General features: G+C 40.7%; 1 protein-coding gene across 2 annotated transcripts in view; it reads left to right on the top strand.

The window, feature by feature from the left end:
- Positions 1-17,280, top strand: part of FGD5 (FYVE, RhoGEF and PH domain containing 5) — a 109,995-nt gene that overhangs the window by 74,696 nt on the left and 18,019 nt on the right. For both annotated transcript variants that reach the window (XM_037383214.1, XM_037383213.1), the window contains exons 10-12: positions 1,852-1,910; positions 8,366-8,437; positions 10,012-10,080. In XM_037383214.1, the coding sequence (XP_037239111.1) occupies positions 1,852-1,910; positions 8,366-8,437; positions 10,012-10,080 (200 nt within the window). The remainder of the gene's footprint in view (positions 1-1,851; positions 1,911-8,365; positions 8,438-10,011; positions 10,081-17,280) is intronic.

Raw genomic sequence — 17,280 nt, 5'->3', positions numbered from 1 at the left:
AATCCTAGTCCCTTTTGGCTCCATCCATATTTGGCTTAGTCATTTGTCATGGTTTAACCCTGGCCAGCAACCAAGCACCACACAGTGGCTCGCTCATTCTCCCCCTGGTGGGATGGCGGAAGAATCAAAGAGTAAAAGTGAGAAAACTCATGGGTTGAGATGAAGACAGTTTAATAGGTAAAGTAAAAGCTCCACACGCAAGCAAAGCAAAACAAGGAATTCATTCACCACTTCCCATCGGCAGGCATTCAGCCATCTCCAGGAAAACAGGCCTTCATCACGTGTAACGGTTACTTGGGAAGACAAATGCCATAATGCCAAACATACCTCCCTACCTTCTTTCCCCAGTTTACATATACTCAGCATGACATTCATATGGTATGGAATACCCCTTTGGCTAGTTTGGGTCAGCTGTCTTGGCTGTGTCCCCTCCCAAGTTCTTGTGCCCCTCCAGCCTTCTTGCTGGCAGGGCCTGAGAAGCTGAAAAGTCCTTGATTTAGTATAAATGTTACCCAGCAACAACCGAAAACATCAGTGTGTTATCAGCATTGTTCTCACGAGCACTGCACCAGCTACTAAGAAGAAAAATAACTCATCTCAGCTGAAACCAGGACATCATTGTAAAGTCAGTTGGGATGGCTCCATCTGCTTGTTTGTGTACCATTATCTATGGTATGCCTGCTGGGCTCTGTGAACTTTGGAGAAACCCAGGAGGTTTGAACTGTCTATCTGTATTCTGGATTCCTTAAGCCTAAGTAAACTGAAAAGACATTGCAGAAAAATCAGTCCTGCACAATCAAGAACAAATCCAGACGTTCAACTGCTAACACCATCCTTTCCAGCACATCAGATAGATAAAGCAGAAGTCTCTTACTCCGACTGAAGTCAAAGCAAGGTTTAGCTTTGGCCTCAGTGGGAGTAGCTTCCAGGCTGGAGTAAGCAGAAATAACCTTGTATTAATGAAACCAGTTCACCTCTATTACATTGTGTGAATCCAAACCAACTGGTAGCAATGTCTGTGGCTGACTGAAGGTCAATCTGTTCTGACCAAGAGTAGAGTTTTGTGCGAGATTTAAGATCCTAGTCACTGACAGTAGGACTACAGCTATACCAGTAATTTAAATAAGGCCAGGGCAGATACTCAAGCTCTGTGGCCACAATTGCCTATCTTGTTTGTGTTTGGCACACGCTTGACACATTTCAGGCCAGCAACAGCTAGCGTGCTCCCAGATTATGTCCAGAAACGGATAGGATGCCCTGTTCCATAGGGGAAGAGACTTGAGATAAGGACCTGAGCCATGTTACACCACTGCTCTCAGGGACAGCAAACACACTCTGGCCCAGGTTATTTGCCAGTGGAGAATCCAGGCGTTAATTCATGTCACCACTTCATACTTACTTCTGTCAGAAAGGGATGACCTGTCCTCTCTCTTGGCAGTAAAAGGAAACAAATCACCTTAGATTGAAATGCTTTTGTATGGCTAAAGCTGGGTTACATTAATCTCTCCTACCACAAGCTCCAACTGCTGAAAGTCTGCAACTAGAAAACATCACAAAAAAATTTTGTGTTACGCTAGGTGTTTAAAAGGGACCTCATGAGCTCTCTTGGTCAGCACAAGTACAATGCAGAGTTTCACAGAATAGGATGATGAAGGGAAGGGGAACTGACAGCACTGTGCCATGTCATAAATTTGCTGGGCAGTTTTTTTCTGAAGGTACCGAAGTAGTTGAAGGAGCTGCTGCTGGGGATGCCTGCTTTTTTTTAAAGATGCTCTTGCAAACAGAAGGGATTTGAATTATTTTCCTACTCTTTTATGTGATTTATAGTGTTTGTTTTGCTTCATTCTTCAGCTGCTTTATTCATTGTTTCTGAAATCACGGACCGAGCCAATGACAGCATGCTCCAAGCGGTGAGTCCTACTGTGACACATGCTCTCCTGATCGATAGTATCTTTTCTGCACATCTGCTGAAGTGAATACGTATCTCTGCTAAATTCTGAAGCTTCCTCCAGGGTGACACTCAAAGGTTTATACAGATCTGGTTTACAGTGTTGCAGATGCACTTAAGTGCAGCTGTGCAAGATGTAAGTCACTGTAGCAAGCAGCACAAAGGGTTTTTTTCCATCTTGGGGTTGCTGAAATGGTATGTGGAGCAATGAAGTGAGAGATGGGAATTTTCACAGTTCTGTTTCTAGCCTGGGTTATATGAAATGTTGAAGACATCACAAATGTACTGTCAAAGACACATTCTGAGCTCATTTACATAACTTTTCCACAATTCTGGAATCCCATTTTACTTCAAAAGAATAGGTCACGGTTTACAGTCTTGCAAATGATCACACAACCAAATAGACTGGCCAAAACTTTCATAGGCTACAGCTCATGTCTAAACTCAGATTTAGGTATCTAAATATGTTATATAGTTTCCCAAAGTAATGAACAGTTTCTTTCAGGTCAGTGTGATTTATTGCTTACATGATATTATAGTCCTAATTTACAGTCAAAGATAGCCTGCATATAGCTGGTTTAATGACCATTTGTTTCCAAGGATCTAGGTCTGATTTCTATCTAAGATGATGGGAATATTCTACTGACATTAGTAAGAAGCAGTGTCAGGAGACATAGCAGGCAGTAGAGAAACTGCCGGACATGGGATCCAGCAGGTTCCAGAGGAATTCAACTTGGTGGACCTCTGGGTGATAATTAAAGGCAGTGCCTTTCTTTTTTTCATACTTGCCACCCACACCTGCAGCTAAACTCTCTCCTGAGGTCCATGTTTGCTTTTGCTACACAGACCTAGCATTCAGCTCAAGTAGTTAGAAAGAAGTACCTACGGTCTTTGCAGTCTAATGAAATCTTGCTCCATAAGTCCATAGTCTCAGTCATTCTGCAGTGGCCAGGTGACATTTCTTCTTATGATTAAATTCTAGGCTTGCTAGACCTAGAAAGTAGTCATAATAAAGCCAAAATTTTTAAAAATGCCATTTTTTAGCACTTATTTTCAAGTCATTTGGATTACCAAGGAGGTTTGTGTTCCATAGCACATATGTTAGAGAACAAAGCACCTCATTCCAGGCATCCTGCATTTCATCCAGTTGTGAGTGGTTTCACTAAAGTGTTTCTTTCTCAAAAGGTGTCTCATCTTAAGTATTTTATCATTGCATTGAGTCACGGGGATTTCAAGTGATTGGGAATGTATTATATTTTTGGGGAAGCTATCACATTTTACTTCTTATGAGAACATTGCTGAATTTAACATCCTGCACGGGATTTTACTGTGCTTTTGCTAAATTAAAGATCTCTTTGGCATTGCAAACATTCTTCCCTTGGTTAATTACTGATGGCATTCAACTAATTTCTTTATTATTTCATTTACTGAGAAGAGGGTGGATTGTTAATAATCATTCAGGCATCAAAACACAAAATTCAAGAAACAAAGAAAAAACACCTTGGCATCAATGGAGACAAAGGGAAGGCATGAACCATCCTCCTTAGTAAGAGCTTGTTTTTAGGTAGGATTTTAAGGTTGAAAGAATGAATGGACAGGAATTGTTAGGGAAAGATACATGCTGAAAGCCACTACAGCTACACACCAGCACTGCTGACTCAGCACATTCCCTTTAATGCCTTTGCCCTCTGGCTGCAGGGGAACAAAAGCACTGGGTGAAATGGTGAATTCAGACTGTGTCATGGCAAAAATGCAGTAGGTCAGCTAGATGAAGGATGTTTTTTTGCAACAGCTTGGGAGGTAAGAATGAAGGAGTCTCAAAACCCAGAGTGCCCTTCATATGTTAAAACTGAAGCTTTCATGCTTTGTTCAGAGAAGTGGAAGCATCTGCTTGCAGCAAGTGAACCCAAGAGCCAAGAATAACAACTTTTGCTCACATCTGGAAATCTCTGCTGCTCAGGTTTAAAAGCCATGTCTCTGATATCTGTGCCAGGGTCATAAATGGAGCCCATGTGTTCATGGGCTGTTTCAGAGCACTAAGTTCAGTGATGATCTCCTCATGACCAGCAACAGACAAAACCCAAGCCTTCTAACATTTGAATCAGAAAGAGATAAGTTATAGTTAAAACTACCTATTTCCTGAAGAGAGAAGCCTGTCTTCGCGGATCTGCCTGCTTCCTCATCTGATAGCTAAAAGCAGAGACTGAGGCTCTGAACCTACTTCTCCTGAAGCCACTGACAAAATTACCACAGCGTGAAGTCCAACTGGTGGGTTCCTGGTTTTGTGCCGACATGATCTCAAGCCATGACAACAGATCAAGATTTTGAGCATTCTGAAGGTCAAGGTTTTTAAGGTCAGAACTCAAAAATCAGATTTGCCTTTTCACTCAATGCAAACTTAAAAAAGCTTGGACCTATTGATTTGGTTTAAGTCCATTTCTGCTTTTCTGCTCCAAGATTTGCCACCCCATCCTGGCACATCTACCTCAGAACACATTCTGTCTTCATACAATAACATCAGCCCTTTTGCTGCGTTGATATGGCTCTGTGACAACCCAAAATCTTCAAGCCTTCATTTTAAAGACAGCACTTTTTTTACTCCTCCTAATTGCTAAGGAAAAGTTGCAAACATGAATCATTGTAAACAAAGCAGCACACTCTGTTTCAGCCAGCAGACAGCCTGAGCACCTTTGCTGAATGTAAACTATCAGCTATGCTGATCTCTTTTGTTGCTTACTCTCAACTTTATTTAAAGATACTTTGGGCATCGGCACAAACTATTTTGTCATCAGCCATTATAGTAGCTAGGATAAGGACAAAAGTTAGAAGGGAAGTTTTTGTAGATGAAATGGTAGTTGCATTACAGCCAAATGTAATGGTGAAGGAGGAGAAGGAAAGGAGAGACAAAGAAGCATAACAGAAAAGCAGCGTGCATGGAAACAATGATGTTCATACAGACTAATTCTGAGTGATGTTAAGTATTGACAGCAATAACCACTAGTTAATTAATACATAAACACTATTCTGTCACCAAGACAAAAGAACAGATGTAGATTGCAGAGAGGATGTAGTCTAGCAAGCCTAGAGTTTTATCATAAAAAGAAATGTAATCTGGCCCCTCTACAGAATGACTGTGAAACTATAGACTTAGCAAAGGTTTCAACAGGTTTGATTCTGACTTTCTTTCTCCTCACGCAAAGAATTTATAATCATACTTTTCCATTATTAAAGCATTCTTTTTACCAAAATAATAAATCTTTCATCATAAAACAGATCTCAGGAAAAGCTTCCACAGTAATCTCACAGCTTTAGGGATACCTGTATTAGAGATTGAGAACTATAAGAGCTAAGTTCCTAACAATTCCATTGCAAATTCCACATAGATTTTTACACTTAATTTTTTATCATATCATCAGAGCACATCTGCTCTTTCTCAAAACTATGGCCTGGAAGAAATAAAAGAAAATTTCCTTCTTTCCCATCTGTGTGAATGCTGTGGGTTTTGTGAAGGTGCAGGTTCATGAGATACTCTGCTAAATCAAAGGCTGTCCTCCTGAATTAATATCCCATCCACAAAAGCCACAACAAGCAGTTATTTTCTTTTCTCAGATTTTTAAAAATGCAGAGAATTTAATACTCTAATTACAGAACAAACTGAACAGTGCCACTCAAGATAAAGCATGATTAACTTGTCATGTACCTGGTTAAAGTTCTAAGCAATAATTTAGACTTGGCATGTACCTGGAAGGAGGAAGATTTCTGCTGCCACTTATCAACTCATCAAACTACTCTCCAAAAATCTGACAGGAGCATTGAATTATGATCTACATTTTCTGCAGAATATCAGTGAATCATTATTAGCTTTTTTTGTTTTATGATAATAACACTCAAGCAGTTTTTCCATGGAAACTATTAATGCAGGATTTGCAGACGCATTATGATATTAACTATCTCCACAGCATTTTCATCAAGTTGGAAAATACTGTTCACAATTTACAGATGTACAAACAGAGGCATAAGAAATGCCATCACCACATAGCATTAAGTCTGTCTGTAACTCTAGGAGACATTCACTACTTGAACTATGCAGGATCTGTATTGCTCTCTGAATTTCTATGATCTGTCAGAGGCCCTGAGATGCTAAGAGCTATAAATCATTGTTGCTGTTAACAGCTGGTGAATTCCTTGGGGAGGTGTTCCTCCTGCATAGACATAATGATAATATGATGCAAGCTGCAGTTCACTGCTAGAATGGCCAGAGAAGGATTTCAGCCACCCACATCTGCAGTACTAGTTGGGTGGAGCTTTGTTTTCATTTTCTAATTGTGTTTGTAAAGGATATTTTAATGGAGAATGATTATAGTTTTAAGGAGAATGAAGAAAACGGAATTTTAGGGGAACTGTAGGGAAACTATACCCCTCTCAGCTGCTCACATTCCCAGATAAATCACTGTCCTTCACATGTGATGGCTGTTTGACTTCCTGCAGGAAATGAGTTTGATACATCTCTGTCCATTTCCTGGTGAACATGTGTCCATACTGCAAACATCAGCATTACAACAGGCACCTCTGCCAGCAGTCCTAAGAAAAGCTGAGGTGCATCTCAGCTGCAGCAGCTTCTCTTCTCACTCTTACAGAAAACCCAATGAGTAGTACTAGCACTGGCTGTGAGTGTGCCTCACAGGAGGGCACTGCCTTTTCTGTGGATTTCTGTGAAGAATGGGTTTCCATTGTGGAAGCTGTCAATTTGACAAGTTTTGCCAAGGCTAAAATGCCCTTTAGTGATGGGAAAGTCCTTTGCAAATGTCTTTTGCAAATGTCTGCTGTCCCATGATCCCTGGTATTTCCTGTGCTATTAGTTTATACATTCTGTTTCCATTTTGCTGGCCTACAGTATTTTAGATGTGACCTAAAAAATTCCATTTGCCACTTCCTGCATTGCAAAAATGATACTTGATGGCTAAAATTCTTGAAAATGTGTCAACTGCCAGTTATATTGCATGGTCACAATGCAGCCCTGTGCTGGTCAGGCCTTGTAGGTGTTTCCATATGTTTGATATGCAGTTACCAATTAAGAACTAAACTTAGCATCATGCTAAACAAGTGTAACATTTCACCAAGGCAGTAACATATGGAGGTATTTCAGGCTTATCTCAAAAAGAGATAGGTATATTAATTGTATTAGCTGAAATCCAGGGTAAATTAGCCTTGACAGACCATCATGTTGACATGGATATGCTCATTCTGGTATCTGTGATAGCTTTCTTAATTAGCTGATTCTGTAGACAGCACTGATTTGTATCAGGCAGATACACTGCATGAATCTAACTAAGCCCAGGAGTATCTTAATGCCAGTCAATGGAGCACAGGAAAACAGACCATTATCTGTCATAGCAGAAAGCTGTAGTCAAAGGCTGCCAGGTCATGAAGCTGTGTCAAATATGGTCCGTAGTCTCGGTGTGTAACTGAGGATTTCTGATACAATGGCTAACTTAGACAAGAGACTCCTAATTTTTAGACATATTCCAGTGATGACTCATTGCGGCTGTGCAGCCCATTCTACTATCCTGACCAGATACAACCACAAGCCTCCGTTTTAGCAGCCTCACCTGCTAAATGGAAAGAGATCTGAAAAGACTCTAGCAATATTGCAAAGGTACAGACATCCCTTCTTCCTCCTTTGTATCTCCATCTAGTACCATCTTGTTTTAATGAGAGCATAGGCTTAGCTAGGTTAATCTTATTTACCATCTTCACAGATAAATTCGTGTCACATGCCAGTGCCCACTGACTGTGTGCTTTAAGGCCAAGTAGGCAGTTAATAGTATCAGAGTTTGATAATGAAGTTCCTGATTTTTGCAAAGCATCAAAAGAGAGATGCAGCTTCATTGCCTGCTTACTAGTTAACCTTCTAAATCCCCTATTGCAAAGTCATTAATCTGTTGTCACAGAATATAAACCTCCAGATAATCCTAGCAAGAGTTTTACAGTATTAAAACATTCTTTGGATTATCCATGTCTTGCTACTAATGCAGAGGCCTTTGGAGCAGATACTGTACTTTGTCTCTGCTCCCAGTTTATGAGTTCCCAGAGCAAGAAAGTCAGCAAAGAAGCCAATATATTTATACACTTGGGACATATGGAGTTAGCAGGCCCTTTTGAAGATGAACCGAGCTATCAAGAGGTAACAGGACTGTAGAAGGCCATAGCAGATGTGAAGGGATGCGAGGAGATTTTGTAAAACCAGTAAGGCTGGAAGACTTCTAAGTGTGAAATCCCTGGGCTCAGTTCTCTCTGAAAGCTAATTCTGCAAAACCACAAAAGAGAAATAAAATGGTGAGAAGGGGTGAGGGAAGGTTTGCCTGCTTGTCTAAAGAATAGTCACCATGTGGTCTAAACGCTGTTTCTCTCCCCCAGGAAAACTTGCAGAAGCTGGTGCACATTGAGCACAGTGTGAGAGGGCAGAGTGGCCTCCTGCAGCCAGGAAGGGTGAGTGCTGCAGGCAGACCTATGCTGATAAGGACATTGTTTCCGGCCAGCTATATCTCTGATTGTGTGGATAGCCAGATTTCAGATGTCTACAGGTGTTGTTTACTGAGATACTGATAAGAGTTGGAGCACTGGGTTGTGTAAAAAACCATCACTCTGGCAGTGCACAAAAAGATGTGCCGAGAGCCTCAGGCTGGGAAAGACATGCGTTGCCCCTGCTTTTACACAGAGTAGCCATCTGACTTTTCACTCCAGCTGTCCTCAGCCACACCATGTGTAATGTGTTTTGTTGGAGATGCTGTTTTCCTCCCTATATAGTACTGCTGAAAGGTTGTAACACTAGCAGGAATTGCTTGCAGCCTGGAAAGTCTCAGAGTTTTATTTGGCTGGCTAAGAACCTTAAATCAGAGGAAATTATTTGTTTTCAAATTTTTATTCTCCCAATTCCCCAGTGTTGCTTTTCAAGCAAGATACCATTTTTAAGCAATACATGAAAAGAAATATGGCAGAGTGTATAGCTCTGTTTTGCCATCCACATCAAATGTAAATTTCTTCTCCTGGCTTTCAAACCTATCCAGTTTCCTCAGCTCCAACCTGCCTTTACACTTTGAAAGATTTCTTTCTTGAGTTCTGCAACTCTAGATTTCCCTTCAGCCCACCAGTATCTTTAGCAAAACTCATGAAGCACTTTTCAAGTCATGCATACTCATAGCATAAGGATCCTCATCAGGTACACACTGCAGTCAACCTCTATTTTTTCCTCTAATATTCTCACTTGTCCTTGGTCAGGAAGTGCTTTAACAAATTCTGCAAAGCCCAGAGTACAGAATTTGTGGGATTGGTCTCTTCGATTATAAATTATTCTAGAGTAGAAAACTACACCAGATTCTGTTCTCCATCCAAAAAGAGAAGATGACTGTTAATCCACTCACATTATTCTAGACCTTTTCAAACAGTAATGCAATCAAATTCTTATTATGCTGGTTTAGCTGCTTACATACATAGTCCTATCTACATACATAGTAAAAATATGGACCGACAAAGTACTGTGTTTGCAAACACATACAGATTATGTATGCAAGCATAGCTATGCGGATGTAGCGAGGCTTCAGCTTTTCTTTTTGGTCTATCTATTTTAGAAAATCTTTAAATACAAGATTTCTTTTCTGAAGCCCATTAATGTTAGCTTTGCAATCTGTGACGGTCACCTCTGAGCACAATCCACAGTAAAGGAGCACTGGGCTGAGGACAAGTGGGTTTCAAACGCTAGCACAGGGGTCCTCAAACTTTTTAAACAGGGGGCTGGCGTGTATCCGGCCCACGGGCCGTAGTTTGAGGACCCCTGCCCTAGCAGTACTGATACAAATGTAAGCCATGAAGAGCAGCAGGGCTAACTCAGGCAAAGACTAAGCCAGATCATAAGAAGTAAGGCTAGAAGCAAGTGTTGAGGTATCTATCTGTTCCTGTGCTGATAAACGCAGCTAGAGTACCTGTTTCCCCAGAGGAATATTCTTTTCTCACTAAGATTCAGAATTAGAAGCCTCAGGATTACAATCTGCTGTTTTCTCCTTCAGATCTTTGTTAAAGAAGGAACACTGATGAAAGTTGCTGGCAAAAACAGACACCCTCGGCACTTGTTCTTGGTAAGATTTCCTTTATATTTTTACTGTCTCTCTTGTATCTTCTGCACTTATGCAGCCCTGGACCCTGGCAGAAAATTCCAGGCTGCAAGTTATTTAACCATCAGCAGTGATGTGGTGGATCAGTTTCTCTTACTAACAGGGCTGTAGCCCTTTTTACACATCCCATTGGCCCTGCATACAGGAATATGGGCTGTGCAGCCCTCCATTTGTGCCACAGCTACATACAGCCTTGACTAGGCCATAATTCTGCAAAAGAGTGAAAGTTTCCAAGGTGATCAGGAGGATGGGAGCTCCCGAATACTTTGAGCAAGTAAGCTTCACACTTGAAAGTCCAACCCAAAGGCCTTATGAGACCTGATTAGAAGCAACAAGGGCACCCTACTGCTAAAGTTTATGAAAGCTTTCTTTGGATTCACTTGGGTGAGATTTGTATCCTTGAAGCTTAAGGACTGGGTTTTAGTTCCTGCTGTCCACATCTATGTAAATTACCTGATAATTGTGTGAATTGCCTCGTATAGTCCCTCTGAACATACACCTCCAGCTTCCTGTTGATTAGAGCAACAGTTTTCAATGATGGTTTGCAAAATTCTTCTAAGATAGGTAAGAAAAATGAACCTTTCATCAGTTGGTTGAAATACCCTTCACAAGGGTCCACAACCCTACCATAAAAATTGCAAGTATTTGCAAATCAAAACACATGAAACCCCACTGTTTTAGAAATATGCTATTAATATGCTATTCATGCTTTCTGTTTTGCATTACACACTACATTGAGCAGTACAGAGTATGTAAGATTCCAGGCTCCTGAGCTCTGTTCTTTTCAGATAGCTTATTGTGTAACCACTGGCATTTTTATGCATTTATTGGTATGAAGGGGAAAATAATACTTGCCTGTGTCGTTGGGGTTTGTTACCTGGTTACCCATTCATGTTTGAAAAATTCTTTAGAGCTCCTTCCCAGAAAAGAACCCTAAAGAACTGAGCATTACTGCTACTATTAACATTAAAGTACTGTTTGCAGAATTTATTTTAAAATAAATGGCTTGTATGTCTGGAATATGTATTTGCTGTAGCCTCTGTAAGTGCTGACAAGCTTTTCACCCTGGGATCATTGTGAGGAGAAGAGATGGCTTATAACAGAAGTCATATATTTTGCCATTAATTCTTACTTCTTCCTCTTAATGCCTCCTCAACCATGTATGGCAGTCATAATGAAAGATCAGATGGGATGGACACAGTGCTGGCACTGCACTTTTCTGATGGCTTTGTTGGTTTCTGTGAAAATTCAGACTTTCATGTACTGAAAGTGATGGATTTCACTCAAATCTTCAAATATGAGATTGCTGCAGTGCTGTTCTATTGAGTCAGCAGCAATGGACTGTAACAACAGCAATAAATGGCAAAATCATGACTTTGTTGCAGCTAAGGGAAAATGGCAATGCCAGAATTTCCAGGAGCTGTTCTTAAGAAACAGTGTTCTCAGCAGCAGTAACACCTAAGCCTACTGATGACTACATCACAAAGTACTTGCTTGCTTACTGATCTCTTTTCTGAAACACTTTCCCTCACTAGTATTACAAAAACATTTTGGAGTTGTGCCTAAAGATGGGACCAGTGTGTTCATAACTGCCATTCTAATTCACTATGACAAATACTGAAGTGTCACAAACCTAGCTATTATAATTGATATAGAGAATTTAAGAGGATCAGAAATCAGGTTGATAATAAACATTGAGGGGAAAGTAATATAAACCTGGGATAAACTGAGATAAATTTCAAGTAGTCCAAAATGGTTGTATCAGCTTGAAGGTCACAAGACACTGAAAGTATTACTGGAACAAAGAAAGCACAGAAATTAGTTTCTGGCACTTGCTAGTTTAGGAACTATTTTTGATTCCTGGGGAGAGTTCAGCTGCTCAAACCCAGATGTTAACTGCAAAGAGCAAAGTGTCTCTTGGCAGCTGCAGACATTAAAGTAGCCAATGTCCTGTTGTTAATAGATGCTCTCAGTATTCAGAAACAGAGGTTTTTTCTTCTTTTCAGTCAGAAAGGCAAACTATGACCAAATGTGCTGTCATGCAAAGTATGTGGTGGAGCTAGACTAAACCATAGTGGTCACTTTCAAGAACTAAGAGACACATAAAACTGGCTGCCTTCCAGTTCTTAACACAGTGAAGCTGCAACCTCTTCAGGCTTCCTATATTATGTCTCCTGTTGGAGTGGGGTGCAGGTGAGTGGGTCTTAGAAACAGTTTGAAACTTACTGGCAAACATCTGCCTTTGGGTTCAGTGAATTTTTCACTCAGTCTCTACCCTGAAAGCTCCTCAGGTTGCAAAGCAATGCCATGTATGGTGAAACTGAGTCACTGCAATATGGTCATTCCTGCATTAACACCTGAATGGTTTTGCATTATCTGCTTGTCACTGCTAATGCTGTGGATTCTCTGTTGAACCACAACCACCACCACCATTCATGCATTGCTGAATGGACTATGTACCCTGTGGATACATAACTGTTGTGCAGCTATAGCAATATATTTGCATCTTGGCATATAGCACCTTTACTGCATCAGTCTTAAGGCCCTACCAACCATCACTGCCAATACCTTTTGCAACAGCCAAGGCCTGCATGAACATACCCTTCCCGCTGATAGTGCATCTAGCCCAACCCATGTGCTGTCTTGATTCTGATGCCTGAGGACACTGTGTGAAAAAAAAACCCAACCCAAACCCACAAAACACAAGATTAGAATAATCTCCTAAACACTGTCTCTTTAAAACCCACACTAATTTAAAGCCCATATCTTCTAAGGACCATATCATAATCCTTTGAAACCAGTGGCAAAACTAAGGTAGGATAAGAATTTGTCCTAATGTATTAATCAAAAAAACTCTTCACAAGTGGCACTTTTTTTTGATACTTCTTCACATGTCAGCTGCCATTCAAAAAGATCACCAGAAGCTTAGATGTATAGGTGTAGTTTGGTTTAGCTTTGCATGAAATAAGTGTATTTACCCTAGCTACCCAAACCAGACTTTTACATTAACAGCATTTTCTTAAGTTCTTAGTAGTGAACTTACTCTCACTGACGCTAAATCAAGCCTAGGACCTGGACAGACTTTCAGTGGAAGAGTAAACACTGAAGGATAACCCTGCTAATTAAACCCCTACACATCCTAAATGAGCCCATCAAAGTAAAGCTGTATTAGAACATGCTATAAGAATTGGGTGCATGCCAGACTCCTGCTTGGCCTGTGCATTCAGGGTGTGCTTTCGTAGTGCGTGCGCTTGTGCTTTGAGTATATGCCTATTAGGACCATTGTATGTCTATGCACAGTCCATATAGGCATGAGTATATAGGACACACATTTAGGGGCTTTTGATGTGCCTATGTTTCGGCAGGTGTATGTTGTGTGTATCACAAGGTTACTTGAGCTGGCTCTTTTGTGCAGGCTGCTGGTATTGTTGAATCTGGTGTTTCCTGGCAGGATGTTTGGTGAGTTCTGCTCTGCGCCTGTTTCCTGAGTCCATTCTCTGTTTACAAGGATGTTGGGGCCTCTTTGCAGCTCAGTACAGGCTGCTGACACTGGCAGGCCCCCTAACTGCCCCCCAACCACAGGACTTTGCAACTCAGACAGGGTCTCTTATCTCACCCTTCCAAGAATTTCTCTACAAAGGCTGCTTGTATTGCAAGTGGGGTGCAGGAAGCTGCTATCAAATGGGAGGCTGTTTAATGCTCTAGCTGGCAGGGCTGCAGTATAGGAGGTTTCAGAGTCAGAGCTTGGAAAATGCAGCCCAGCACACATTCAGGCTGCTCCGCTGACATTCAGGGGATGTTTAATACAGACTTCAATAGATAAGACAGGGTTCATAATGAACTACCCTTTAAAACATTGAGAAAAAACGAACAAGTGGTAGGAGCTTTTAGACAGAGTACATTACGTATGGATGCCAGCAGTTCAGCAGGGCATAGATAAACTTTCTTGGATCAATAAATTTGGACACTGTAGGGTAGAAAACTTGCAATGACCTCTAATGTTACTGGGTTCCCATCACAACAGAGGGGATTATAAAAGAAGGGGGGAAAAAGAAAAGTAGTAACAGAAAAAAAATCAAAGAGCAGATGTATCCTTCTTTCTCTGAGTTATCAGCTGGTGTTTCAGGGACTGTGTGTGTGCGTGGAGCAGTGCAGAATAGGAATATTTGCTCCCATATAAATATCTGAGCAGTTTGGGGATCCCAATTATTCAGAAGTTTTCTGGCAAACAGGAAGTGGGTCTGAAGCCCCAGGACTTCTGGGAACTCTCCTTCAGGTTGTAGCGGTCAATCTCTTCTACCACAGATTCCTGAGGGGCTGCAACATTAGCCTTTGTCATGGCCCAGTCCTCACTGCTTCAGGGGACACTGTGCAGTGTGAAGCAGGACAATGCCTGAAACTGCTGGTACTAATGCTAGCTCCATTCATACCATTCATATAGCCACCACTCACATCTCCAGTGTAGATGTGGCAAAGTAGACAGCAGCAAGTGCAAACCCCTTCTTTCTTCATGAATATGTATGCCTTGCTTAGCAAGCTTTGAAACATTTGTCATGATTTCATTGTATCAAGCTGTGGCTGGTGGGACCTCCCACAGCTCACCACTATATACTATGGGGGAGAAAAACAGGAGGAGAGAAAAATCCTCCAATGGACAATTATAAAGCAGTCATCATGAATGTTTAATAAAATCTTGGGATATTAACCAAAGCCGTTGTGACAATGGTATACACCAGGATGTCATCCTTAACCAACAGTAATAAAAGAATGAGCTGCTTTTAAAAAATATATATACAGCTTTACATAATAGATGGACTTTGCTGTTCAAGAAACCCAGTAGCACATTATGCCAGAATCCTGAGCTTCTCTCTTAGGAGTTCACTTCTTTGGGCTTAGTGCCCATAACTAGTTACCTTTCTTTGGACTTAGTGCCCATAACTAGTTAGTTACCTTTTATTGTGGTTTGAAACAAGCCTTAAGTACTGGCACTGTTGTGTGGCAGAGGAAGTCCTGTTTTCTCATATAATCCTTCAAACATTCAGGAGATAGCAGAATCGCCAGACAAATATGAGATTTCATTAGTGCTCTTCTATTTCACAGAGTATTTTCTTAATGTTAGCAATAAAGTGTGCCTGCCTTTTTACCTTTTTCCTACCTGGCTGCTGCAGTTCTAGTTGCTACAGGTAATATCAAGTGAAAATGTCTTTCATCTGCTTTTCACTGAAAGGTTTATATTTGCTCAGTTTTTTCTACCTTAGCCTCCTAGATACTTAGTGTACAGTAGATTGGGATGATTTTTCCAGTGTTGCATAGCCCTGGTTAAACTGGGAATCATCGTGTGGTCAGTACTGTGCAGATGTCACTGTGCTGACTGGATTAATGTTAGCGTGGAGTGTAATTTATGGTGCAATAAGTAAATCACAGAAAAACTCTTTGACAAACCATTTGTCACCTTATTCTAAGGAAATTGTATTATGCTGTTGCAAAGGAGTAAATACTTTAGACTACAGAGAAGACAGCATGAGGCTCCTATTCAGACTCGACAGTATGCTTTTATATCATCAATTGAGAAGTGTTATATTAAAAATGCTTTAAACTCCACATGACTGAAGACTTACTAGAAGGATGCAGAAAAATACACATTATAGTGGCCAGTGCAGGAGAGAATGGGAGTCTTTTTGTTAAAATGTTAGAATGGAATGTTTCAGCATTTTCTACAAAAATATTGGCTGATCCTATTCAGTAAACCCAAATCAATTTTTAAAAGTAGTAAGATTTGAAGTGAAAGTTTTGGTGAAAGTCACCTTTTGGTATGCTTTGAATCACGTTAATGGGAATCTGAATTTTAAAGGTGGGAGCTAAAGCACATAAGACTGATTTACTGTGATTCAGACAGCTACTTAATGAATCGGTGTCCACGAGTGAACTCACGACCCTAATAAAGGCAACAACAGTTTTGCTGTTAAGTCCAAGGTGATAAGAATTTAATCCCATGAGTGTTAATTCCATGTCATTTTTCTTTAACCATTGTTTCTGCTCTGTAAGAAAGCTGAACAGAAAAAAGAAACCCTTTAACAAAAAATCCATAAGGCTCCGCTTTCTGGTTTTTTTCAGGCAAGCAAATGAGTGAAGATTTTACACCAGCAGTTTTAGGTGGTCAGGCAGTACTATCAAGACCCCAACAATTCTAGTTATACAGGATACATTATTTTTTTGCCAAATCATTCTTTAGTTTCCTCCCTTGTTCTCTGCATCTCTTTCTCATAGTTTTCCTTCCACAATATAGTATTACCATCCAATTGTCTATATTTAAATGTCTTTGTCACAAAGGAATCCAAGTGAAGCTGGTTTTTGTCTACTTTTCAATTTCACGAAAATTTTTACATTTAAGATGCCTTTTCCCTGGCATCACACAGTATTACCTATGGCTTGGTTTTACATGCCTTGCACATCTTTGTTCATAGTATCCCAGTACAGTAATCAAGGAGCTGACTGAGTTTATGCATATTGGTGCTGATGTGGGAGGTCTGGAAAGACAGGAGAACATGACCTGCTTATTCAAGCAAAGAAGAGAATGCATACGTATAAGTGTTACTTTGGCAATGTTAAGACCCACTGATACTTTTATTCCTTCTAGCAGTAAGAGAAGGAGAGGCCAGCAAAGACCTACAAGGTCCAGTTCTGTTGTTTCATTTGTTTGTCGGCACAAAGGTAAAAGGCTGCAGTAATATCTATGATTAAGCTAGGAAAATGGCAGAGAAGATCTGATCCTATTTACTATAAACTTTGAAAAACATGCCCTCCGCAAGCAGCTGTGAGAAGTATGGAAATATTTGGAGTGTTAATTTACAGATTATTTTTCCTCATAAAATGAAAAAAGTTTCTCATTTTTGCCCTTTCATGGTCTCTGCTGTGGCCCACAGGCTCACCAAAGCCATCTGATGTCGAGGCGAGTTTTGCTAGCAGTACAGTTACTACTCTTAAATATCCAAACCATTCCTCCCTGAATTGTTCCTCCAGACTGTGGCACCTCTCTTCACCCCCGCTTCCTTTTTGTCCAGAAAATGGAAGTCTGTGAAGGCGAGCCCTACCCCTGGGCTCACTGCCGTTTCACTGTCAGGGGCACCCTGTGAGAGTCAGAGTTGCAGCATTCTAGGCAGTTAG

Source organism: Falco rusticolus, chromosome 4 (genome assembly GCF_015220075.1).
Source record: "Falco rusticolus isolate bFalRus1 chromosome 4, bFalRus1.pri, whole genome shotgun sequence".
Lineage (NCBI taxonomy): Eukaryota > Metazoa > Chordata > Aves > Falconiformes > Falconidae > Falco > Falco rusticolus.
Note: the sequence above shows the minus strand (reverse complement) of the source record. Positions and strands in the feature narration are given on the sequence as shown.